Here is a 24897-nt window from a genome sequence, read left to right as displayed (position 1 = left end):
CAGTACTAAGCTTTGTTGTGCAGCCACTAGGAAACTAGTAAGATTCGAGGTTCTTGGTTGCAGAAAATCTAACCACCAGGTTAGAGGCAATCTGGTGATGGCGGGGACCTGCATTTGGCAATAGAATGGTGCTCTTCTAAGGTCATTCTGGAAAATGAGGGAAGCTTGGAGCAGTGAAGAGAGGTTTCTACGCTGTCCATGCAGTCCCGTAGAATAAAAATGTTTTAATTGGTCTGTACATTTAAGCCTGCAGGTACATTTATAATGCAAATGGTCCTTATTAATTTTTGTTTTAATAAACGGGTTCAGCATGTATGAGTTTTTGTTTTTTTGCAGTATGGTTGATCTAGCCTGGACTTTATGAACGACAGATAAAAGCGGCGCCCGAATTCACCCCCTCCCTCGCTGCCCTACCAGTTTACCGATCAGAGCCACTTAATTGGTCGGCCAAAATGTCATAGATGTTAGTCAGCAAGGCTAGGCCACACACGAGCAATTCAAACCTACCATATTTCACACAGGCATGTCTATCAAGCAATGGGTTAATTGCAGTGTGAAGAGTAATGGACTTCAGAGCCCTGTGAGCCTCCACCCACTCAAGCAATACAGAATCCTAACACATTTGGATTGGGGCGGATGGCTCGTGGGCAATGCGCTCGCCTTGGAATCGAGGCACGGGAGCAATTGAGGTTCGACTTCCCCGGGTCCCCGCTTAGAAACCTCTGGGAAGTTTTCACTTACTCATGGAAAAAAAAATGAGCCAATTCTGGGGCGGAAACCTGCCTGCTTTGGCGATTTCGCATGAATTTGTAAACGTTTTGTTGCTGCAAAAAAGCGATAAATGGTGACTTTGGAAATGAGGAGCCCTGCTGGCGAAGTGAAATTGGAGAATTTGGGTGACTGTTTCGCTAGCTTTAATTTCGCCCACCCTTTTTGTAAGTGAAGGACAGCTAATTCTCCTGCAAGAGAAAATCGCTTGACGTGGATTTGCAAGCCAGTCATGGAGTAAGTCCTCGGGAAATAGAAGAGAAACTGCTGTAAGAGCTTGAGATGGCGAAACTATATAAATGTTTACATGATGCAAGGAACGGGTTGACCACAAGCATCCCTTTTCAGATTGCATAGGCACTGACCAAGATGTGTTGTAAGGTGGGGATCGTGGACTCTTGACATGGGTTTGTTCTGTGCAGAGCCTGCTGCGTTTGTGCTGCATTTGCTTTGGTTATGCCATAAAGTAGCCTTGTAATGTCTGTCAGAATTAACCATATTAGGGGGCCAAATTGTATATCCCACCAGCCTAGTCTTGCTGTGAGAGCATTCGCTGAAAGCTGTGCACTAGGCAGTGACTTCTATGCCTAACTCTGTTATCCCTAGATTGTGGCAATCTAGCAGGACGCCTAATATAGCTGACACTTGGCAGATAGTGGCGGGCGAGGAGGATGTTTTGGAGAGGCTCTATGCTTTTAATTTCCAAATGAGGGGGGAACTGTGTGTATGGAAAAGCCAAATGTGTTGGCTTTGCCAAGTCTTGCTTTGTTGAATAAAATGTTCTTGCGCAATTGGTCGGTAAGGCAGGCACAAATGTGCAGGATCTCATAAACTGGGGATGGGGAAGATAACATGTAATGGTCTACCCATCCTTGCCCTATTACTCCACCATACCCTCCCGTAAGGTCTACTTCCCCTGGTGTAGCATAATATGCCACAATCTGGACAAACTGTTCCACAAGACAGTTATGGTGATGTTCGGTGCAGTACAAATGCTTATTAACATCTAAAGCGTTTAGTTGTAATCTACCTGCCAACACTCTTGAGCCAGCAGAATTTTGCTACGCTTGGGGAAGAGATGCGACAGTCAGGTTGCCTAAACTGACCTCTAATGCTTGATGCAGCTCAGTTTATGCGAGGAGGAAGAGAATCAGAAATATTCCTTTAATGCCATAACTTTGTTGGAGTTGATAAGTGATATGCACCCCACTTGTCCTGGAGATTCCTTCCCATCCAAAGTTCTGTTGGAGAACGGAGACCTTGTTGGACCTTTCCTTACTCGCTTTGTAAATGCTTCTTTTCAGCATGCTATTGTCCGGGATAGCATCAAGAAAGTTACTGTCACCCCACTCAAAAAGCCGCCCTGTTGTCAAGCGCCATCTCGGACCTATTACCAACTCCTCTTTTGTTTTGAACATAGTCGATAAATAGCAACCAGACAATTCCAGAGCTTCTTGCATCAAAATAGAATTTTCCACCCAACGCAATCTGGCTTTAGAACACCACAGCACAGAGTGCGCTACTTGACTTACAAACATATGCTGGATATTGTCGCTAAAGGTGGTGGACTGTTGGTGCTGCTTGACCTATCGGCACCTTTCGATTTGTTAGATCATGTTATTCTTGCTTCTCTGGCAAGTGTGGGTAAATGCCAACATACACAAAGTATGGATCCCGTCTTTTTAACAGATGGGGCTCTGCAGTGCATTGGGGAGATGCCACTTCTGACCATGCACCTATAATTTATGGAGTACCTCAAGGAGTGGGGATCTCTGCCTCCGTTCAACCTTAATATGAAGCCCCTTTGCGACCTGCTGGCAGGAATGGGTATTCTACAAATTCTGCCAATACTCGTTTTGAAATTTGAAGGGTAAAATGAGACTGATTAAAGAACTCCTCTTTCAAAATTGTAAAACAACCAATGACCGAGCATCGATTCCTCTTAACTCTAAAAATGAGTTGCTACTCTTTGTTCCAGCCCACATGAGGGCCAAGTTGGAGTTTCGATATTGTGATGCTGGAAATGCATCGGAGGGACAGGGCCTCCATATCCTTGTCCTTTAAAGCTTTTTATCATGTGTTCTGTCGTGTTTTCCACGTAGGGGTTCATGTGGGACTCCTGGCGGTGCAGCTCTTTTGGTTTGGTGCAGACCCATGGGATACCCTTATGGCACTCATGGGTGGGCGTACAACTGTGCCCCATGTGTGTTTTTGGGCACGTGTGTGGGCCACAGAGCAGGGTACGGGCTGGTGGCACCTCCGTGCTGAATTGACTGGTGCCCTGAGCGTCCTCCATTTTGGGATGACCAGGCCCTGTCATTGGAATCGTTAGATTCCTGGTGAGGGGGTGTATGGCCTCTTGCCTTCCACCCCCTGTTAACCTGATCTTCCCAAGTCCCAGGAAGCCCTGTTTCGGTCCCTTCCCACTGACTTGCTGTTGGGTGGAAGTTCCATAAACGGTAGTGCGGGAAAGTCCCGACCACTGGAGTCTTCCCAACAACCGTATGTTGGGGGTACACCTGTGGGTGGGACCTGAGTGAATGGAGTGTGACGAATCTACACTTGTTGTGGATGTCTGGTATCTAGTGGTTGACACAATGACTGAGACAGCCCTGTCTGAAACTGGAATGAATGCAGTATTGAATGGCGTGGTACTTGTCCCAATCCACGTTCTGTGAGTGTCTGGATGGAGAAGAATGGCGTGAATGCACCGTGTGCCTGATTGGCTGACTGCCCTTCGAAGTGATTGGCTGCCTCAGTGTGACCCAGCAGAATGAATGGGAGATCAACGGTATATCTGGGGACCTCTCACTGCTAGGAATGGTGTTCAGAAGCTGAAGTCCACACTACGAAGAGTAACTGGAGTGAAACTGAAGCTTGACCTTGAAGCCCTGCTGGAAGAGAATAATTTATGTTGCTCTTCACCAATATGAAAGCTGCTGTGTTCAAGGACTGACCCAGAGGACCTGGGAAGACGCCCTCTTCCCGAGCTACAAGGGACCATTGTGCACCAGCTGATCTTTGCCAAAGCTCCCTGGTAGACAGACCTACGAAAGGCTGCCGACCAGAGACTTGGACTGCCACAGGATCCCAAAGAGAAGTGCCCACTGTTGTCCGCCACCATTGACTGCCATCACAGACGGGAGCCACCGTGCTCCCGTTGCCTAAGAACATTCGATTCATGGATGCCCTCGTCTGCACCGCCGCCCGCCTGATCACGCCGGAGAAGGCCAGGCTGACGATGCACCGAGGAGCATCTGCTGGTGGGTTTCCCGCCACCCAGAGACGCCGACGACTTGACGCCCTTGCTGGGCCACAGTGTCCAGAACGATCGACATTGAGGTGTGCCACACGCCTCTTCCTGGCAGGACGTTTACGCTTCGCCGTCGACGAGCACCGCTAGGAAAGAAGCTGCTACTTCACAGCCGTAGTTCACCCTGTTCTTTGCCGGACGTTCAACCCGTGACTCCTGCCGTAAAGGGAGGGCACTCAAGAAGGGCTGTCAATTTCCCCGATGAATGCTACAACGCCAGGTACTTTGGGGTTGCAGAGCTATTGGAAAGTCTCTTGTGAACAATGTATGGACTGGGCTTGTGATGTATCTTTAGTCTACAGGTGTGTGGGGGGGGGGTCTCCACACAGAGCTGTGTCTAGAGGTAGGGGCCAGCATTCTGCCAATTGTTCTAACCAATTGCTTATGTCTATTGCCTTTACAAACTGATTTGTGTGATTAACTCTACAGTTGATGCACTTAATAATTGTGGTACCACGTAGAACTGTATAGATTTGCCATCATAGATAAAAGAGTACAAAGTGAGTTATTGTGATATTGTACATAACCTGGGGCTTGGGGGCTACACTTGTATTTAAGAACCAGCCTGCATCACCTCCTGGGCAGCTAGGCCCTGATTGCTCGTCCATTGGTACCAACAATAGAGAATAAAGATTTTCCATAATGTCTTACTAGAAAGTCTTGATTCTATTAAAGACACGGAGGCGAGCATTATGCTTCTCTTTCTTTTATTAAATTATTAAAGGAAGCTCAGCAGCAAGAAATATTTCTTCAGAATGCTGAAAAATATGTATGTAACAAGAAAAAACAAGTCAAAACACTCTAAAATCTTGAGAGTTGAAAAACACAAGAAAAACTCCATTTCCCAGGAGGACTGTGAAAAGTTCAACATGAGGTCACCAACATGTGACTCGAAACGTCCAATGACAAGGGAGGTCCCTGCATAAACAGTCCTGAAAATGATGCCACTTCCTCTTTCGAAGCTGCGAATGTGTCCAAGATAGCTTTGAGCCAAGGTCATCATGTGGTGTAATACGGGTCTCTTGTATTAAGCCGATTTGTCTGTTGACCCTGTCAGGAATATAGAACAAAACATAGTTAGCTTGCGTATATTATAACCCTAGTTCCCGTAAAGGGGTGGGAGAGAAATACATTGTTACCCAGACAACAGTACTTTTAAAACAAAACCATTATTTGCAATATATTCATATACAACAATGTGTAAGCATATTTAAATTTCTCGCCGGGTGGGATAATGCTCGCCTCCGTGTCTTTAATAGAATCAAGACTTTCTAGTAAGACATTATGGAAAATCTTTATTCTATGTCAAGACCGGAGGCTCCCATTATGCTAGTTTAAAGCTTACCTACCACAATAGCCGCCGGCTGTTCTACTGGTTTCAGATAAAATTCCTTGAATACTGATTCACTTGCCCAGTCTGCCATCCTCATGATGTCATCCAGGCGAATCCCTACTTGAAACGCTTTGGAGGCCATGGCTCCTCTGACAGAGTGCGCTCCAAAGTGTAAGGTATCAATCCCTGCTTGATTTAGGGTCCACCTCACCCAGCGCGCTAAAGTTGGGGAGGAAACTGCTTTATGTGGTTTACGTAAGGCTATCAACAGCTGCCCGTCTGGCGGGTTCCTAAGAGGTGCCGTAATCTCCTCGTAAGCCTTTAGACATCTGACTAAGCAGAGTTTTGGTTGATCCGTAAAGGCCGGATATGAGATCACTCTAGAATTGCACTTTGTCCTTCTATGTAGGTGGAATACAATGCCATCTGGAGAGAAGGTTCTGCCTGCTATGTCTAGGGCTTTAACATCGGAAACTCTCCTGCAGGAGACTAGACAGAGCAGGGTAACTAGTTTGCCGGACAGGGCGGTGCGAGATAGTTCCTTGTTATCTGGCCAGGAAAGAAACAGATTAAGTACTATGTTAACGTCCCAAAGCTTATTATAGCGGGACGGAGGAGGTATTGTAAGTCTGATGCCCTTGAGTAGTCTGCAAACTAAATGATGTTCCCCTGCCGGAACTCCTTCTATAGGGTCGTGACCTGCTGAAATTGCAGAACGGTATGCGTTAACTGACCTATATGCTAAGCCTCTTTCCACTAAGGATGCGAGGAAATTGAGGATCTCCTCTACAGGTGCCGAAACTGGATGCAATCCTTTCTGTTGACACCAGTTTCTCCAGGCGTTCCAAGAGTTAGAATATCTTTTGAGAGTGGCAGGGGCCCAACTCTCTTCGATGAGGCTAACTGCCTTGAAGGACATGCCTGGAACTCTCCACCTTGCCCTGAAATCCTCCAGGCTGCTAAGGACAGAGAGCCGTGGAGGAGTAGGGGGTGGCGATTGCCCGCTGGATCTAGTAGAAGATCCGGAAATCGGGGTAGAAGGATTGGAAAATCCGAGGAAAGTTCCAGAAGAACTGGATACCAGGTTTGAGAGGTCCAGACCGGTGTTATCAGAACCAATTCTGATTGCTCCTGACGTGCCTTCGCCAGGGTCCTCGCAATCATGTTGAAGGTGGGAAAGGCATAGTGAACCCCTTCTGACCAAGGTTGAAGGAAAGCATCTGTCGCCATCGCTGCTGGATCGGGGTTCCAGCTGAAGAACACTGGAAGTTGAGCGTTCAGGCGCGAGGCAAACAGGTCCTTGGACATGGGACCCCAAACTCGTTGAATTCTGAGGAAGACTTCTCTGTCCAGTCTCCAATCGCTGTAATCGGTCGTGTTCCGGGAATACCAGTCTGCTACTACATTCGTGAGACCAGGTAGGTATTCCGCTGTGACAGAAATCTGGTGTTGCAGACAGAAATGCCAAAAATCTTTGGCTAATTCCGCTAGGGGTCGAGATCTGGTTCCTCCCAGATGATTGATATATCTCACCGCTGAGACGTTGTCCATTTTTAACAAGATACAACAACTCACTCTGTCTTTGGCGAATGAGCGTACTGCGAAGGAACCCGCTAGGAGTTCTAGGCAGTTTATGTGCATCTCGAGTTCCAAAGGAGACCAAGTTCCTCCTGTGGCTACTGAACCGCATCTCGCTCCCCAGCCGGAACGGCTGGCATCTGACTCTATCACGAGATCTGGTGCTGAACCGAAGATTGCTCGGCCGTTCCATGCTTCCATGTGGGTGAGCCACCAGTTGAGCTCTGTCCTTGCTTCCAGCGACAGAGTTAGCCGCTGTGAGTAAGAGAGACTGCGTCTTAGGTGTTGCCCTTTGAGTCTCTGTAACTCCCGGTAATGTAAAGGTCCGGGAAAGATCGCTTGAATAGAGGAGGAGAGAAGCCCTATCACTCTCGCTAGGTCCCGAAGAGAGAACTCCTCCCTCTGAAGGAGTCTGCGGATCTCCCGTTTGGTAGAATGAATCTTGGCTATGGGGAGACGGAGCTGAGTTAACTCGGTGTCTACGATGAACCCTAGAAATTCTAAGTTTCTGGAAGGGAGAAGAATTGATTTTTCCCAATTTATGAGGAAACCGAGACTGTGGAGTAGGTCTATGGCTAGCTTGGTCTGATGCTCCGCTAGAGCTTGCGACTGAGCCAAGAAGATCATATCGTCTAAGTATATGATTAGGCGAACACCCTTTTCTCTGAGATGTGCTACTACCGGCCGGAGGAGTTTGGAGAAAACCCAAGGAGCGGAAGAGAGACCGAAAGGTAAGCTCGTGAACTCCCAGCTGTGAAGATTCCAAGAGAATCTGAGGTAACTCGTGTGATCTTGGTGTATGGGAACCGTTAGGTACGCGTCTTTCAGATCTAGGCGCGTTAGCCAGTCGTTGGGTTTCAGAAGATCTCTCCGCATGTGAATACCCTCCATTTTGAAATGTCGGTAGACAATAAAATCGTTGAGGGCCTTCAGATTTATTACTGGACGCACTTTCTCTTTTCTGCGTACCAGAAATATAGGACTGAAAAACCCGCCTTGGTTTGTGCAGGGGCGAATCGCTTGTTTCGTTGCTAGGCTGCGAATTTTTGTCCAAAGCGACGTGGTCTTCCTTGGACATTGGAATGGAAGCAGGACAAATTGTTTGGCAGGGATGCGCGAAGAATTCTAGGCGCAAGCCGCGTACTGTATCTCTGACCCATGCGTCCCCTGATAAGCAATCCCAAGCATGTGCAAAATAAGCCAACCTCCCCCCTACAGGGATATGGGGCGCAGGCGCTGTGAAGGGCAGACTGACCTGTGGTTTGCAGTTGCTGTGCTGGGTACCGGGCGGCTCTCCTCCAGCCGCGACCTCTGCCTCTCCCTCTCGAAGGGAAGAAGGTCTCTGAGCGATCGTGCCAGGCGTGTTGCTCTCTAGACTGCTGAGATCTTCTATCAAAGGAATATCGGCCGGAAGAGCGACCTCTGCCTCGTCCGGCCCTGGCAAAAATTCTTGAAGAAAACACTCTTTTAATGGATGCTTGCGCTTTGTCCAGCGCGGTAAAGGTGCCTACGAATTTGGACATCTCCTTCATGAAGGAGTCTCCGAAGAGTAGGCCTTGGGCCGTTGCACCAAATTCCGTGTCTGCTAATTCGCATAGTTTAGCGTCTATCTTGTGCTGGATACCTTTGCGGCGTTCCGCTGAAATGGTACAGTTGGCATTGCCCAGCAGACAAATGGCTCTTTGAGCCCAACTTGAAGTGTCACAGGATCTATTGGTTCTCCTGTGTCAATAGCCGCCTCTGCTAGATCCATTATCTTGGCTAGAGGGCCTGTAATGTCCAGTACCCGGTCTTGGCACGACCTCCAGGAACGATCTATACCTTTTCGTGGATCTTTAATATTCTTTCCTAGGAAAGTAATCATCCTGGAGTCTAACTCAGGCGTTAGGGCCACTTTATCTGGTATTTCGGGGCGTGGACATTCCGCTCTAAGTTTTGCTCGGACCTCTTTGTCCAATGGCTTACGAAGCCTGTTCTTGATGTAATCAGTTGTCCTAGAAGAAGACTCCCAATGTGAAGATCTGGGGTGTACCAGATCCTCCGGCACAAACATCCCTTTAGGAGGAAGGGAATCTGTGCTTAACTTCTTCTTAGGGATGGGGGCTACCACAATCCCTGAGGTAGAGGGTCGCGACGCAATTGAGTGCGTATCTTCTTCAGAGGAGACTGGGGACTGACTGTGAAAGTCGAGCTCCTCTTGATCCTGGCCCTGTTGATATTCTTCTGGGCTTAGATGTGATATCCCTGAATTCTTCCTCCGGGTAGGAGGGTTCATCTGTGGAAGGGGGTCCCTTCCTGTCCAAAAAGGCTTTTTTAAGCCTGGAGAAGGCGTCTGATAGGGCAGCAGTGGCTGGTTCTGTCTGGCTCGGGGGGGGGGGGGTCGTAGAGTTCTTACTCAGGCGAGCCGGTGTACATCCCCCTTCTGAAAGGTGCTTCCTTTTCTGAGTCTTTTTCTTTGGTAGGGATTTGTCTTGCAAATGCTCCTCCATGTCATCCAGGCGCTGCTGAATAGGCATAAGCATTTGTGTTACCGCTTTTTTTATGCTGGTCTCCACTGTGGAACCCAGTACTTTCTTTAGGCTGGAAGCCATAGCCACTTCATTAAAATCATAAATCTCTTCCTCCTGACCAGACCAATCCTGGCTCTCTTGAGGGAAGTATTGTGCTGCCATTACTTTAAGCACCTTTCAATTCACCCTACCTTTTTTTTTTTTTTTTTTTTTTTTTTTTTTTAATTGTGTGTGGGCAGACCGCCTTCTCTCAATGCCCAATGAAGGAGCTGAGGAGAGTTATGAAAGCCCTAACCAGAAGGGCACGGAGCAGTGATCAGTTGTCCTTCAAATTCCTCTCCCTTTTTTTTTTTTTTTTTTTTTTTTTAAATTTAAATTCGGCACAGTTCGTTGAGGTCAGCTCCCGGCACTCGCGATCGCTAATCCGCCGTGAAATTACAACGGAAAGCGATCGCGAGCGCCAGGAAGCTGAGGAGCGGACCTGCGACGGCAGAAGCTCCCTCTGGTGGCTGCTCGAGGCACCGCGGTCACTTCGCGGTTTCCTTTAAGCTCTGCGAACACGGGTCGCAGTAAAATGAAAGAAGAAAGATCCGCGGGCTTTACGCTCGCAATATTAACAAAAATAAACAAGATAAACAGCCGAACGAAGGCTGAGAAAGGCGAAATACTCTCCGGCGCCGGCCGGAAGCGGTCGGCGTCGGAGAGAAAACACTGACACACTCGAAGTGCGCTCGACGCACGAAGTCGAGAGATTATTTCTCACTATTACGCGCGACGAACGTAGCGCAAATCATGAAACAATCATTTCAAAATACATAATAAACATGACAAACAGATCCAGAAAATGATGTACTTATCTCTTGCTGTGAGCAGCAAAGAAAGAGGAAGTGGCATCATTTTCAGGACTGTTTATGCAGGGACCTCCCTTGTCATTGGACGTTTCGAGTCACATGTTGGTGACCTCATGTTGAACTTTTCACAGTCCTCCTGGGAAATGGAGTTTTTCTTGTGTTTTTCAACTCAAGATTTTAGAGTGTTTTGACTTGTTTTTTCTTGTTACATACATATTTTTCAGCATTCTGAAGAAATATTTCTTGCTGCTGAGCTTCCTTTAATAATTTAATAAAAGAAAGAGAAGCATAATGGGAGCCTCCGGTCTTGACATAGAATCGTGGCTGGGGTCCTCTGCTCTCTATATGGTAGAGAGGCACAGAAGTACAGACCCCCCTCCAGTCTTTACAGATATGCATATTTTGTATTGAATGGCTGTAATATCACGCAAAAAGAGTAAGACCATGGGTACATATCTGAACATCTGTTTGCTCTGAAGCTCAGACAATTTAGGCCTCTGATTTCTGGGAGGAGTTGTGAAACGCTGGACAGATCCACGATTATTGTAATGCTCTTCTGGGTGGTGCATCAAAGAGCTGTATCCATTAACTCCAGGTGCCCCAGAATGCCACTTGTATTATGTTCCCCGGGCTGAACACCTCTCAGAGCACTGTAAACTTCACTGGCTTCCAGTGAAAGGTAGAGTCAAGACTCTAGTCCTGGTGCATTAGTCGGTCTATGACTCGGCACCAGGGTACCTTAAAGACAGATTGGGGTGCTTTTATTATTCTTTTCGCTGATGTATGATCCAGTAACAGTCAGTCGCTGGTTTGCCCATCACCAAATCGAGTGGCAATGGTAGGTCCTTTCAGTTTCTGGCAGTTGCTGCCTGGAAGCTTCTTTCGCGACCCTACGCTTGCAGAAAAATCTGTTTCTCTTCTGCTAGAAATGGAAAGCTCGCTGAATCTATCATCACTGATCTGTTATTTTGATGTGCTGTTTTGTGTTTTAGTCGCACACTGATGCCTGTTGGGTTTTCGGCACTAATACCAATAAATGTGGAACCTCACAGCCACTTGGGTCACTGCACCACTGCTCTGGCGACGATCTCCCTTCTCCGGTGTCAGGCTTCTCTATACACTACTTTAAATGGTCTAGAGTTAGTTTCTACTGGAAAGCCTTGTTGCTTGCTTTGCAGTTATTCAGTTAAAGACCTCAAACGCTTTGTTGCCAGCTCTATTCAAGCTCCTGGATCCACTGAGGTGCACTGCACTGGACAAGGTGCCATTAGATGGGAATGGATTGAAACGACACTTCCACTGTTTGTGCTCCAAATTTTGCCCCAAGGTAGAAGAGTATTTGAAACATTCTCTTCTCCCAGTTTAGTTGCATACTATGTAGCTATGCTATAGTTTGTCAAGAAGTTTTAAAAAATGACACTGGCTCTCGATGGGGTGGAGTTTGAATCCACTGCGTGTTCTGTTATTGGTTCAAAGTAGTTTGCTTGCTAGGGACAAGTGTGTTCAAACAATTATTTAAATTGTAGAGCAATTAATGTGTCCTTAATGAGAACATTGGGCTTCATTTTGGTTGCGTGCGTTTCTGCAGTTTATTAGCAGCTGCTGCTGGAACTTGCTGGGTACCTGTATGATATCTCCATATACAGTTACTGTGGTGTTTTATTTGTTTACTTGTCTATATCTGATCCGTGGTGGGCGCGGTCTCGTTTACAACCTGCAGATCTCGAACTCGGGCATAGCGTATTTGAGAAGCCAACAAACGTCCCCTATTCGGAATATAGATCATCTCCAAATATTCAGGGAAGAGGGCACTGCATTTCAGCTGGTGGAGAGCTTTTGGGGGGGGGGGGGGGTCGTACCTGAACATAATCTGTCCAAACGCTCTAGCCTTCACTCAGAAAAAAGTAGTTTCAGCTATAGGTACCCTGCCATCCCTGGTTCAGTACTTTTGGGGACATGCTTCATGTATTGACTTTGTGATCCTACTCTGTGCGGGACTCTTTGACTAGGGTGCAAACGCTTCACACAACGTCAAGTTGGACGTTTTTCTTGTATTTTCTGTGCCAAGAGTGCTGGACATAGAAGAGTACCCCGTATGCCTTCAAAAAGGTCTGTTACTTTATGAAGTGTAAGCCGTGCCTTGTTTTGAAACCAATTAATTTAGACTTGGAGCGATTTCCTTGATTATCAAGAACAATTGACCTGCCTGGATGGAGTGTTGAAGGTCCTGGTTTTCACTTGCAGTACATTGCACCAAAGGAAGGGTAATTGCAAAAGCAAAGCGCGATTAGCACTCCTACGCCGGAGTGACTAGGTTTCTGCCCATGTTACTTCCTTTGGTGCTTAGTACCGCACATAGTGCCTACACACCACACTTGCATCGCGTGTTCTCCCCTTGATGGCGATCAATACTGTGGGACTCTATCCAGAAACGGTATAGCCTGAATGGAACATAGACACTTTGATGAATGAGGCATGAAGACAGTCTTTGGCAATTGGTAGGAACTTTTTTTTTAAAAAAAAAATCCTATCCTCCATAACCTGCTGTTTTACAGCGCATACTGAGGTGCATTTATGGGATGACGTTTCTTGCTGGGCCGTTCCAAGCAATCGGTGTTGTCTTGTGTCTTTTCATTAATGTGGCCAATTACTATCTCAAAAGGCATGAGGTGGAACAAGTCTGGGGAAAAAAACTACAAAAAAGTGGAGAGTCTTGAGAACAAGAAACCCCAAACCTCTTGCTGTAAGCAGTCAAAGGAATCTCTTCAACCACTATGGGTTTGTTTGCTTGCGTGGAACTGTGATCAGCATGCCAGCCACATTACCGTTTAACCTCTAGCCTGGCAGCAGAGGAGTTCATTCCTCCTTAGGAGGGGGATTGATGATGTGCAGATCAACCATCTGAACATGTTGCTGGGTCCCTAAACCACAGCCCTGCGTGAGACCAGACCCCTAACTCAAATGCACGTATCGGTCATTACAGCAGTGGGACCAATGATACAAATTGACTGCCGAACTGCTTCTCCAAATGAGATCGAGGGGGGAAATGTGAAAATGTATGACGCGCCCACACTTCTTTCTGTTGCTGTTTTTAGCAGGATGGTTCCTGAACCTTAGGTTTGACTATTTTGGGCGGCATTCATAAAATGTATTTATCCTGAAGGTGGTCTGTGCACACACTGTCCCAGTGGTGTGCAGAAAGTAGTCCCCTCTGTAGATTGAAATCTGAAGGATCGATCTTCTACCTTGCGCCACCTGAAGACATTCTATTAAGTGCCCTCTGTAATATGATGGTTAAGAGCCACATCACTGGCCCTTCAGTCTGGTCTCCACATTGAGTGGGGTTTGACTAGTCTCCTTTCACCAATGTTTCATTCAAACCCAAATCCGCACATTTAGAAATTGTAATTTGTTGCTTTCCTGGCCACTGTTGGGTGTGTTTGTAATTTTTTTACAAATCTTTTTGGCACAAGGGATGTTCACCTTTAATTGCGTGGTTATGCACCTATAGTCTGTCGCTCTGATTCAGACTGAAATGTATTTTCTCAGCGGTAGGCATTCTTATGCAGTTACAATTTGCCTGGGAGTAATGTTTCAATCCCCTCTTTAATAAATACTTGAAGCCTATGGTAAGGTTAACATTGTGCCGTACAGGTAGTTACAAATCTAACCTTTACATCCACAAATTCAACCAATCAGTTTGAATATTCACCATATGGAACTATCGAACAATTAAGGGGTCCATTAGTTTTATAAACTGAGCCCAAATTCCACTAGTGCAGCCGCACCCACTCCTACCATAGAGCCGCCCCTGTGTATCGACCAACTAGAGCGTCTGGGTTCAGGTTTAGCGTTTTGTGCACATGGCGAACCTCGGAGGCCTGGCGAACATTACCGAATGTGGTCAAAATGACTGTTTCTCCTACTGCAATGCCCCTGTTCGCTTGGGCTCGAGGTGAAATGCTGTATCCCTGCTGATTCCCGCCGGCTTTAAATCGAAGTTGGGTGAGCTGGCGAGGCATTGCTGCTAGCTGGTGACGCGGAAATCCGATACCCGAGTGAAGCAATCCCGCTGCATCATGTGAACCGAGTCGCTGCCCGTCATCCATTGAGGAGTTTCTGTGCCAGCCTCCGCTCTGTGGCAGTGCAATGACCTTCAGGACAGCTCGCCCTTCCCCGCCGGATCGTGAGTAAAATGCTGCCCTTTCTGTTGCCACGCAGGCTCTAGCGGCGCTGCTTTGACTATACGTTTGGAAAATCGGTACAAGCGCCTACTTTTAGCTGCTGGTATAGTTTACACACCAGTATGAAAGCGCTCTTCTACAATTCTGAACAGCATGGCCCCATTTTTTTAAATCAAGACCGACTAAACTTTTTTTTTTAAAACCTTCCTTCCACCCCAACCCCTTTTATTTTTGTACTTTTTTGTTTCGCCCTTACATTGCGAGGCACAACAACTGCAGTGCGGTGGTATGTTCTGATTGTGACATTAATTTGACTTTTTTTTAATTTATTTTTTACTGTGACCCACTAGTGAGAAGCCTTTCTCTGGTCTTTCCACGTATCTAGTCTAGTTAGATTACTTTTCGTTTTTACTCAAGTGACGCTGACTTAGTGGGTCAGACCAGTGCTGTCAAATGGGCTTTGGCAAGAATACATTTGTGGTCCAGTTACGAAGGGAAAACCACTGGCCGCCTGTTTGAGCAGCACCCATGATGGGGGTGTGTTTGGTGTGTGGTGGAGGGGGTGGGGGCAGGGGAGGGGATTAAGTCCAGCTGATCCGCCATGCCCAAAGAAACTGGCCCACACCAGTGTGTTTGGTCTGCACTTGGGCATTGCCCTGTAGGCCTGTCCAAGTCTGAGGACTTGTTGCTACTTGCGTAGCCCCCCCAAAACATTCATTGTGCTCAAATTCTAGGGACCGAACTGTGTGGACTGCTTGTTATGTTGGCTGGTAGAGATAGTGAGTGGGGAAACAAAGACAGATGCAGCGAGAGGCGCACAGAGGCACAGGAGAAGCGGAGATAGACGGGGAGGTGCAGAGGCAGGCGGATCAAGACAGATTTGATGGCAGGGCAAATCTTGTCCTTAGTCTCTTGCTTCAACTAGCCGTATCTCCTTTTTTATTTTTTTGGATAGGACCCATAACAATTGTCACTAACTTAAAACTGTCTCTTGTTTTCAAGGACCATTTTGGAGGCGAGGACAGCTCCAAAACCGGAGGTGGGATACAGTTCATCCAGGGCTCTTCCGTTTCAGCTAATGTGATAGGCCTTAATGTGAAAGCCAGGGAGTTGTGTGTAGAATCTTGAAGGCGACTGAGTCAATACGAGGTTCACACTCATTGGTATGAGGATCTGCGGCCAGCTCTTTATAAAACAATTTCTTCTTTTTCGGCAGCAGAAATGTTAGCAAATGCCCGAGTGCTGGCAGTCTGAGTTACTTGGATTGAAAAGCTGTAGAACTTCTTTGTAGTGCTAATCTCTGTTTCGCAGATGGCTAGTTTGTATAACTTTTCATGGTTTTGAAGTGCCTCAGAACCATCCTTTATTCTTCTTGGGGCGATCATCTAGTACGTGTCATGTGAGTAATGTATGACGTTGCTAGAGTACTTGGAGAATCTGGGTCCGAAGTGGGCTCCAGAAGCTTGTACACCTATGGATATGTCCTATGTGAATTTTCTTAGTCCTGACTGAAAACTATTGGGAGCGTTGTCTTGGTGAACTTGGGGCCCTTTAGGAACGTGCATGTAACGGATGTGATCACACAGAATAAGTCGGCCAAATAACCGAACCGTTTTATTGATTATCTAAAACGGGCAGTTCAGACAGTAGTACACTTGTTTTCTGTCGGCAATCTTTTCACACAACGTTGACTTTTTACAAATACGCCAGAGGTGAAGTCATACTACGTGGCAATAATGAAAAACCATCTAAGGATTGACTTAAGGGGAACATCGATGTATATATTCTACAGGAACTAGGATTGATTGGCTGTCCACTGTCAGGTGGACTACATATGTCTCCCTCTAAAACATCTTGGAAAACATTAGATAGTTTCACATTGGTTCTCAAACTATACGGTCCTTCATTATTTGGGCCCCTACAATTGGTTGGCACGCTTGTACCAGTCTGGAACATTCGGTTCACTTAGCAGCACACACCCAGACCCAGGTGCAAGGAGATGGGGCCTGACACTTCCTCCCCACCCAATTAGCCCAGCACCTCATCGCCCTTCCTCCCCACCCAATTAGCCCAGCACCTCATCGCCCATGCTTTATGCAATAAAGCTTGTCTTTCTTGCAGTGTTTTTGTCTGAGAATACACATGAGTAAGGGCACTCCGTATTGTGTTCAGGACTCAAGTTCAAACTCTATTTTCATCCTTGGTTCACGTGGCAGGAGGCCATGATTTGGTCCATTTTGCAGGTTTTTAAATGTCTCAAATGAACTAAACGTCGCACTCTTGGTTTTCTTTCTTTGCACCATAGCCAGGGATGATCTTTCATACATTCGCTCCTTTCCAGAATAGATAGCTGACCTTGGCTGATTTGGTCTTGACTCCTGGCCAGACAACCTTGCAATTCAGCTCCATGATTCAGGTTATTTTTGTTGCGACATAGTTTTTCCCTTCCTCTTCATGGGTCCTGGCTTTGTAAATTCATGATACGATGTCACGCTTCTATACAATGGCGGCTTCACATGCATTGACTTGTATTTCAGCGTCTGTACAACTATTGAAAGGTTGATTCTCTGCAGCATTTTGTGTACATGTAACCTTTTTCGTATTTAAAAGCGCACCTGGTTCTTTGCTTAGTCTCTTCAGGATCTATGTCTTCAGCCAGTATCCTGAGATGTCGTTCATACTCTGACATCACCGGCTTCCTTTCTACACTCCTCCAGTTCCTTCACAGAGTTCCTCCCTCATTGTCGTCCCTTCGGGGGATGCATTCAGTAGGGTTGTCTCAATGGTTATCTTCTCTCAAACGTATGTTGTGGTATTGGCACAACTACTGGTATCAAACACGGCACGATCTCAGGGCATCCAACATATGGGAGGCAGTGGGCAGGGTTTCCTGAAGAGACCTGCAGTTGCTACTCTACATTGGAGCAATATATTTAACTGCACAAAGAGTGATTGGAGCAAATGCATGGTCGTACTGATTATGGATTGAGGTTTCGCGATGTGACTCAATCTAGGATCTTCCCTTAAATGTGGGTTCCCTATTGTGGACTTGAAACCCAATGTTGTTGGAGGCAAATACGTTTTGACAGCCTTTAACACGAAGGATCCGATCCTCAAATGTAGATGTGCTCGAGATAAACTTGCAAGAGGAAAGGCTGCGTTTCTCACCCCCCCTTAAACGACCCCCCCCCCCGCCCGCCCGCCATGTGAGTAGAGCGTGACACGTCCCAAACGGATGGCCTGCTAGTGCAGGGTCTCTTCATTGGTGAGTACCCTTACTTTAGGAGGGCTGTACCTGTGGGCCTCCAAGAATTTGCTTCATAGTTTGCACAGTGTGAGCCAGCACCCAAACTACTTTTAATGCTTGTGCCACTGGAGCAGATTTAAGGTGGAAACTCTTGTGGGGATTAATGTCACTAGGGTTTGGTGTACAGTAGTGTTAGTTCTGTGAGATGTGGTAGGGTTTGGGGCGGCGGGGGTATGCACTTTAAGCATTGTCCTAGATCACACCATGGCCGAATACTTTACACTGCACTACATTTCTGAGCCCTAAGGTCGGTTTGCCTGCGTTTCTTTGTTATGATCATACTAAATGGCCATAAAGCGACTTCGTTATTGATCAGTAAAACTCTATAGTTCATCTGAAGCAATAAGAAACTGTAAGAATAGTAGCGCACTCAAACATGCTTTCTAAGAACCCCTGGGACAGTAGTGGGTTTTTGGGGGAAAAAACATGTGAACTCACAACACTTTAATGCTCTTGAAGTAGGATTTATAGTAGATCCTTATTAGAAAAATCATTTTGGTTTACCCTTTTTAAAAAAAATAAATAAATTTGCTCCACGGTATAGGTAGGTTCTAATTCTTTTACGTGTATGAGATTTCTTCACTGAAGGGCTATAATTGGGGTGCAGAAGTTGCACTTTCCACTACTCATTGGCTAGTGATATCTGACACTTGACGAGTAAGAAATGGTTTGCTGGTATCTATAAGGTTGAGACTTTTGAGTGTGGCTGGTGATTAACTTGCAGCTTGAAATGTTGCCCCTGCTGTAATAGTTGTCACTTATGTGTCCCCTTTTGCGCTTTGCTTCCTTAATGTAGTTGGCCACAGCATACGTGATTTTATCCTGTGCCTGCAGTACCAGATTCCTTGCCTCCGATCCAGTTGAATACCATGTAAGGTTGGCAACATAATCGACTCTAGCATTAGGTTACCATCCACTGACAGGATAGCAGGAAGTGGTGCCCAGTACGACCAACCCATCCCAATTGTTTTCTCCTGCTTGCCTAGTCCAGCACCATGTTCGCCTGTCTATAGAATATTCACACTCCTAGCAGTAGCCGATATCCATGGATCGGCAGATATCGGGAATCTGGTTTTGCCTGCTGCATTTGGGTCTTTCGACTGCACGCACCGTTTCAGTGACCGTCATGTATTGCCAGTTGACACTCTTGTGTACTCCTCCGGGCACTGACTGGCGCGATTGGTAAATTCCATTGTTTGGCACTTGCGAGTGGGGGCATTCATCTTTCTCTGCATACCCTGCATGACCTCTGCACACCCATTGGCCAAGTTTGCATTAATCTCGGAACCCAAGTATCCAAGAGAATGCCCTTTATAGAAGCCATCCGTTTTCCTGTTGACCGGAACTGCCCTTTTAAACCTTATTGTGTAATTTCTCGATCAGCACCTGACCCACAAACTGCTTCCGATATTTTACCTCTGAAACCTCAGTCCAATTTGGGCCATACTGTGCACCGAATTTAATATCTGCTGAAGCCACGTCCTTTGTTGCAGCTGCCTCAAAATCCTTTCTGCTGGCCTTCCTAGTAATTGATGGCAGTTCATTTTTGGTTGTATGCCTTGGCCAAGTTTATTTTTCTTTCATTTGTTGGTGCTGTACTTTGTGGTTAATTACTAATTATTTTGAGATTTTGCTAGGAATTTTTATTCTGGTCGAACAAAATATATAGCAGATTAAAACACCCTCTGTGTTCAAAGGAGGTGGTGAGAACCCAACAGTGGTTTACTTTTCTTTGAATGCCACCCTTGCTTTTATTGTGCTAATGGACATATACAGTGTTCATAGCATTTTATTAAACCTGCTTAAATAAATTGCATTACTTTGATCCTGGGGAATTGTGTTCACCTCTTGGTAACCAGGATTCTCTTTCCCTCTTTCCAGGTTCTTCCTAAAAAGCATCGGAGGCTCGTCAAGCCTTTTTGAAGATGGCTCCAGCAATCGGAGGCCCTGTTGGGTATACCCCACCAGAAGGCGGCTGGGGTTGGGCTGTGGTGGTTGGGGCCTTCATCTCCATTGGTTTTTCCTATGCCTTTGCCAAGTCTATTACAGTCTTCTTTAAAGACATCGAAGTCATCTTTGGTGCCACGAGCAGTGAAGTGTCATGGATTTCGTCCATTATGTTGGCTTGCATGTATGGAGGCGGTAAGTTCCATCCATTTTGTTTTCCTTAGTATTGGCCGATTTTTGCTTTACTGTAGAATTTATATTCATGGATCACATACTTCTATTAATGACAATTCATTTTAGATTTACTATGTGTAGCTGGACGTCATGGTATGGCTTTGTAGCACCATGTTAAAGGCCAATGTATATGCATACTTCCATATGCTTCTCCCCCGCCCCCACCCCATTACCCTTCAGCTAGGTTGTGCTACCTAACAAGGCTCCAGTCCTGTTTCCACCTCTTAGTCTACCCCTCGAATTAACCAGTAGGACCCTCAAATTTTACTTGTGAAGGCAACCCTCATTTACATGCGACCTGGTGTGTGGGGTGTCCTCAATTATGAAGTAGCTTAGTTTCAAGGTGCTACACTTCTAAACGCCACCTGCAGCAAACCTATGCACGCGGTTTTCAGTGTGTACTAGGAATTTATTTCATGGTGGTTTACTTTAGCATGTGTATGGCATCTAGTGAGTCATAACAAATGGTGTTAAAAAAATGGCAATTGCCTCTTTCTAACGTCGCCAGGGAACTGTGAAGCTACTGCGATTGGATAGTCCGAAGTTAGGTTGCCTTTTCACAGGACATTGATATCTGGGAACAGGCTCCTACGCCTCCCCTCTGGAATGAGGGTTGCATTCCTAAATGGCTCCTCTCCTGCTTTCTCCTCTGCTGGCAAACTGCCCTCTCCTCATTTCTTCTCCTGGCAAACTGCTCTCCTGAACACCTGTGAATACTTGCTCTCTAACCTTCCTTCTGTCCTCATTTTCCTTGATCTATCCTCTGCTTTTGGTCAACCACGCCGTCCTACTCAATTGGCTCCACCTGTGCATCTCTTTTCGGGTCCTAGCCTGGATGACCTCCTTACTCTTGGGTATTTCCTTTCGCTACACGTGGTGTCCCCCAAGGGGGGGGGGTGTAACCTCTTTAACCATACTTGGCACCTCTAGCCCACTGCGTCTCTACCTTCTGTTATAACTTTGTTATGCAGATTATACCCAGCTCCCCTCAGCCTCCTCTGCTCCTGCTCATACCTGACTGCCCGCCATTCAGGAATGGTGTGCTTCCAACGATCTCTGCCTTCCTGCCAGTAAGACTGAGCTCCTCCTCATTGGGACACCTGCGCCTGCCTTCCCGCTCTCATTCTGGCAGCCCACCCTGGGCCCTCTACTTGCACCTTCCTTTGAGGCTAAGAACCTTGGTGTCATCTTCAATGCCACCCTCTCCTTTTCTCCTCGCATCTCTTGACGTCTCTGCATTCTTCCCTCACTTCCCCTAGAAGCTCACTGTCTCCAGAGCTCTGGTCCTCTCTAGGCTGGATTACTGCAACAGCCTCTTTTTAAATGCCAGCCTCTACATTTCACCCTCTACAACTAATAAGGACTACAAGACTTTCTTGGGCTCCAGCCCAGGGATTGTGTATCTCAAGCCCTGAAATCTCTCCACTGTCTGCCTGTGGCTGACCCTGTGCATCGTCTACAAGGCTTTCTGGGGCCAGGGACCACACTAAATCCAACTTTCTCTTACTAAGCATCTTACTTCTCGAGCCCTCTGCTCATCCATCTCCAACTCTGAGCATCAGACGCTTCTCCAGGCAGAGTGGGGGGTATGTCTGTCCTCCGCTGGGGCCTCTCTCTCTGGAACAGCAGGACCACATAAGGTTCAGGAAGCAACTCGAGACCTTCCTCATCGCTTCCTCTATCTCTCCTTGCTGATGTACCTGTCTGTGCATTCTGGGTACCTGGCCACTCACTGAACCTACGGGACAGGCTCTTGCACGAACCGTTGTCCTTGCAGTGCATCGGGGCCTCACAACCACTTTGGAGAATGGATTTGATTTTGAATATTTATAACCTGCTTAGAATGGACTTAACCGTATAAAGGTGCAGCTGTAACAAGGGGAGAAAAGATCTAGAATATCACTGAAGTAAAGGAGGATGAAAAGCCACCACATAACCTGCCCTTCTACTATTTTAATATGAAGGTTTTAAGGGCCTTCCGAAACTGAGTGACCGCCCCTGATCTCCAGATGCCGAAGATGGCAAATCTTCAGTCTCCTCTGGAAACATATACCAAGCGGGGGGACACGCGGCAGCAACTGGTCCCTTGCATGAAGCGTCCTTGAGGGATTGTGACGACAAACTTTGGTGTTTAGTACTCTAATGCCAACCCATTTACGCATTTAAAAACAAACGTGCCACTTTAATGCAGTCTTCCACTGCCAGCCAGTGCAATGAGTCGATCTACCAAGCTGGCCAACCAGTCTGACCGCCGCATTTTGGGTTTTCTGGAGCCTAAACATTTGGCGGGAATGTCCATCACAAGACTATTACAGTAGTCTTAGTGGCTGAGTATTTGTCAAGGCCTCCTCCACCACTGCTGCATGATCCTCAGGAATAAGTGGTAGCACCCGATGGAGCATGCACAGAGAATGACTGCCTGAACCTTGTCACCAACCTGTGCCTAGCTCCCCAGGGTCTCCTGCCACAGGCAGTCTAGATTCTTAATTTTAGTGGCGTATTGAAGCGCCCCACCAAGCATATTTGGGACAAAGGGATTCCCTTGCAGCCAGAACAAGCTGCCTAGGCCCAAGCAAGATGAGCTCCGCTTTAGCTGCGTTCAGCTGAAGCACATTGTTAGCCATCCACTTCTTCCAGGCATGGATTCACCTTAATGAAGGAGTCCTCAATATTGTGCATTTGTTTGTCATCTGTGTACGAATGATGGCTCAGACCAGGACTCTTCACAATGTTCAGCACAGGTCGCATCTATAAATTAAATGGCAGGGGATACAATGAGGATCCTTGTGGGACTCCAACGCATTGCAATGGGGTCCGAGGTGTTGCCCATCTATTGGCAGTAATGACTCAATCCATTTAATGGCCCGTTCAGAGACATTCCCAGGCACTCAAGTAAGATCTTGTGATTGACTGTTGAAGGCTGCACACAGGTCCAGCATCAGTGCAAGCCCCCCCACCCCCGCCCTCTATCTGTGACCTCAAACAGCTCGTACACCGGTGGCAAAGCTGTTTTTCTTCAATGCTTAGGCCGAAATCCAACTGTCCAGCAGTGCCTCCTTTTCAAGTTTGAAGTTGGCACGTTCTCCAGTATTTTTCTGTGCCAAGATGGGCAATCAACTGGTCGATAGTTCTTCAGGCTGGCCAGGTCCAAATGAGCTTTCTTTAATTGATAATATATACATTTTTAGCTCACTTGGAAAAATACCCTGGGCTAACTATTTGGTAACAAAGGTGGTCATATAAAAAGAGGTGTTTTGGGTTAAACGTCTGGCAGTACCAACGGGTAAAGTAAACCGGGAATTGTTAATCGGTTTGAGATTCAGGAGTGATTGTATTAGGTCCTCTGTAACTGGTTGAAAATCAAACCGCGTGCAGTCCCCTACTTTAAACGACCGATGCACCTAGCTGAAGATATGATCCCAAACCATCTACCGAAATGGGCCACGACTGGCCCTACTGGTACTTTGCCACAATAACTGTATTGCTTCTATATTGCTTCTATTCTTTCTATGAAACGCATTAAATGTTGGCTGTACTAGCGAGGGCTCAAGAGACTATGCAATACAGCTTGGCTTACAAAACCTAGTTACCACTGTAAATACGTCTCTTGACTGGTTGCTGGCATTACAGGTTTCTTTGTGAAGAAAATACTTTTCGGACCTAAAGATGGCTTGTTTCGTAGATCTTCATGGCGGTTTTAGCCCTCGCGGCGCTTTCGGAGAGGAACTAGATTTTGGGCAAACCAAGGTTTAAAGATCCCCTTAAGCTTGGATTTCAAAGGGGAATATTTGGAGCAGATTGTATCCAGAATCGTAGTGCCATTAGTGAAAACCTCCTCACTTGACTAACCAACATCAATACTAGCCAGTCTGCTGGCTAGATAGTTGCCTTTTTGAGTGAGCACTAATGGTCCATCCTTGACTTCCCCCTTTTTTCTCACCGGAATAGTCAGTTCATTGTGATCGGACAAGTGAATGGGAACAAGTATCCTTCAACACTAGTTATCCCTGGGCAGTACTATATCCATACAATGACCCTTTACATGTGAAGGGACAGTCGTCTGTAGTGGGAGCCCATGATTCCCCATCATTTCACACAATTCTTTAGAGGCTGGATGTTTAACTATCCATCCATTTTGATATTTTATTTCTATCGCGCTCGTACACAAGGGTTTCAGAGCGCGACAAGGCAAGGGAGAACAAAACAGCGATCTTACTAGGCCCAGTGACATTGAGAACGCGCAAGTGCATGGGAGAGAGGGGAGGGGAAAAGTGCATGTAAAGGGAGGTGGAAAGTGCGAAGCAGAGGAGAAACCGATAAATAACAATAAATAAATGATAAAGGCAACAAACGGTGGTAATGCAGCCAGCAATTTGCAAGTGCTAGGTTTAAGGCAGCAGACAGGGTAGGTCTGATAAGTGCAGGAAGAAAAAAGGGGGGGGGTGTATGGGTACAGATACAGACCCCAGTGCGGGAGGGTGGCAGGATGAGCAGGTACCTGGGCCCAAAGGACAGAAGGTGGCCAGGTGCATGGTGCCAAGAGAACAGATCAGCAGGGGAGAGGGGGAGGGAAGGCAGATGAAAAGAGGAAGGTTGACCCAGAGATGGTTCTCCTCGGTTTAGAGTGGCAAGGAGGCTGTTCCAGAGGGAGGCCCCAGCAGAAGACAGAGCTCTACCCCCAGCTCGTTTCTTAGAAAAACGACTGACCCTGAGGGAGTTGGAGGTAGAGGAGCGAAGAGCCCGAGAGGGGAGGTATTTGTGGAGGGGATAGCTGAAGGTATTTTGGACCCAGGCCCCAGAAAGCCTTGTGGTCAATGCAGAGGGTTTTGAATTTAATCCTTGCATCCACTGGGAGCCAATGGAGAGATTTCA

General features: G+C 46.8%; 1 protein-coding gene across 2 annotated transcripts in view; it reads left to right on the top strand.

The window, feature by feature from the left end:
* SLC16A1 (solute carrier family 16 member 1) overlaps positions 1–24897 on the top strand; it is a 67137-nt gene that overhangs the window by 34065 nt on the left and 8175 nt on the right. The window contains exons 1-2 of one of the 2 annotated variants that reach the window (XM_069633357.1): positions 14468–14539; positions 19726–19986. In XM_069633357.1, coding sequence (XP_069489458.1) covers positions 19770–19986 — 217 coding nt within the window. In that variant the 5' untranslated portion in view covers positions 14468–14539; positions 19726–19769. Of the gene's footprint in view, positions 1–14467; positions 14540–19725; positions 19987–24897 lie in introns of those variants that run through there. The other variant, XM_069633356.1, reaches the window with a different exon arrangement.

Source organism: Ambystoma mexicanum, chromosome 13 (assembly GCF_040938575.1).
Source record: "Ambystoma mexicanum isolate Mex_15411 chromosome 13, UKY_AmexF1_1, whole genome shotgun sequence".
Lineage (NCBI taxonomy): Eukaryota > Metazoa > Chordata > Amphibia > Caudata > Ambystomatidae > Ambystoma > Ambystoma mexicanum.
Note: the sequence above shows the minus strand (reverse complement) of the source record. Positions and strands in the feature narration are given on the sequence as shown.